Source organism: Miscanthus floridulus, chromosome 1 (genome assembly GCF_019320115.1).
Source record: "Miscanthus floridulus cultivar M001 chromosome 1, ASM1932011v1, whole genome shotgun sequence".
NCBI classification, from domain to species: domain Eukaryota; kingdom Viridiplantae; phylum Streptophyta; class Magnoliopsida; order Poales; family Poaceae; genus Miscanthus; species Miscanthus floridulus.
In genome coordinates this window covers 145,536,830-145,538,714 of record NC_089580.1, presented here as the reverse complement: position 1 = coordinate 145,538,714, position 1,885 = coordinate 145,536,830, and the positions used below count along the sequence as shown (strand labels likewise).

The window sequence follows — 1,885 nt, the reverse complement described above, 5'->3', positions numbered from 1 at the left end:
CGACCAGGAGTACTGGAGATGTACTTCGATGGATCGCTTATGAAGAAAGGCACTGGCGCAGGGCTGGTCTTTGTTTCGCCCCTCGGGGTACGCATGAGGTACATGGTTCACCTCCATTTCCTCTCTCCCAACAATGTGGTCGAATATGAGGCGCTCATCAATGGCCTGCGTATCGCCATCGAGTTGGGCATCCGACACCTCAATGTCTGGGGTGACTCCTAGCTGGTCGTCGACCAAGACATGAAGGAGTCAAGCTGCCATGACACCAAGATGGCTGCATACTGCCGAGAAGTCTGCCAGCTGGAGGACAAGTTTGATGGCCTCGAGCTCAACCACATCCTAAGGCGTCTCAATAAGGCGGCTGACGCGTTGGCGAAGGCGGCGTCCGGCCAAGAGCCGGTGCTAGGAGACATCTTCGTCAGCAATCAGCACAAGCCCTCGGTTTGCTACGAGGGGTCGGAACAAGCTGGTGATGGTCTGCCTGCTCTAGGCTCAGGGGCTGACCAACCATTGGCTCCATCCGGCCTCAAAGTCATGGAGCTCGAAGAGGACCCAGTGATAGAGTCTGACCCTCTGGTCAACTAGAGGATGCTTTACCTCGACTACCTCCTCCATGATGCGCTGCCAAAGGACAAGACAGAGGCTCGACGGCTCGCGCATCGCGCCAAGTCCTTTGTCCTTGTTGAGGGCGAACTCTACAAGCGAAGCCACATCGAGATCCTGCAGCGCTGCATTCCCATCGAATCAGGATCACCATGCCACGCCTAAAACCCTGGTCAGAAACGTGTTCCAACAAGGTTTCTACTGGCCGACCATAGTAGCTGATGTCGAGCAGGTGGTGCGCACCTATGAAGGGTGTCAGTACTACGTACGGCAGACTCACCTACCGGCCCAAGCGCTCTAGACAATCCCCATCATGTGGTCGTTCATGGTCTGGGGGCTCGATCTAGTTAGACCTCTCAAAAGAGCGCCCAAGGGCTACACCCACTTGCTTGTCACCATAGACAAGTTTACAAAGTGCATTAAGGCTCGGCCGATCTCCACGATCAAGTCCAAGCATGTCGTGCTGTTCTTCCTTGACATCATCCATTACTTTGGAGTCCTGAACTCCATCATCATAGACAATGGCACATAGTTCACTAGGAAGTTCCTCTAATTCTATGATGAATATCACATCCATGTCGACTGGGCCACCGTAGTGCACCCCCGCACGAATGGGCAGGTCGAGCGCGCAAACAACATGGTCCTACAAGGCCTCAAACCTAGGATCTTCAACCGGTTGAACAAGTTTGGCGGACAGTGGGTCATGGAGCTTCCTGCGGTGCTCTAGAGCCTGAGGATGACCCCCAACCGAGCCATCGGCTACACGCCATTCTTCATGGTCTACGGTTCCGAGGCCGTCCTCCCGACCGACCTCGACTATGGAGCGCCAAGGGTCAGGGCGTACGACAAACAGAGAGTCGAGGCATCCCTCGAAGACGCCATGGACCAGCTGGATGAAGCACGTAATGTTGCCCTCCTTCGCTCGGCCAAGTACCAATAGGACTTGCGATGGTACCACAGCCATCGAGTGCGGGGTCAGGCCTTCAACATCGGAGACCTAGTCCTCTGCCTCATCTAGACCAGCAAGGACCACCACAAGCTCTCCCCATCGTGGGAGGGACCGAACATCATCATGGAGGTGCTCCGACCAGGCACCTACAAGCTCAAGACCATCGACGATGAGGTCTTTGCCAATGCATGAAACATCGAGCAGCTACATTGCTTTTACCCTTCATAAATGCACACTTTCTCTTATCAGTTTTGTTGTCAAACTCCCTAACCTTTAGTGTCACCCGACCCCAGCAATGACAGGGGTCAGGCCTCACTCGGGGGCTAATAAGAG

At 54.6% G+C, this 1,885-nt stretch overlaps 1 protein-coding gene across 1 annotated transcript; it reads left to right on the top strand.

Annotated features, from left to right (window-relative positions):
- Positions 1–270: 270 nt before the first annotated feature.
- Positions 271–585, top strand: LOC136464780 (uncharacterized). Its single transcript, XM_066463735.1, has one exon. The coding sequence runs from the start codon at positions 271–273 to the stop codon at positions 583–585; it is 315 nt and encodes a 104-aa protein (XP_066319832.1).
- Positions 586–1,885: the final 1,300 nt, after the last annotated feature.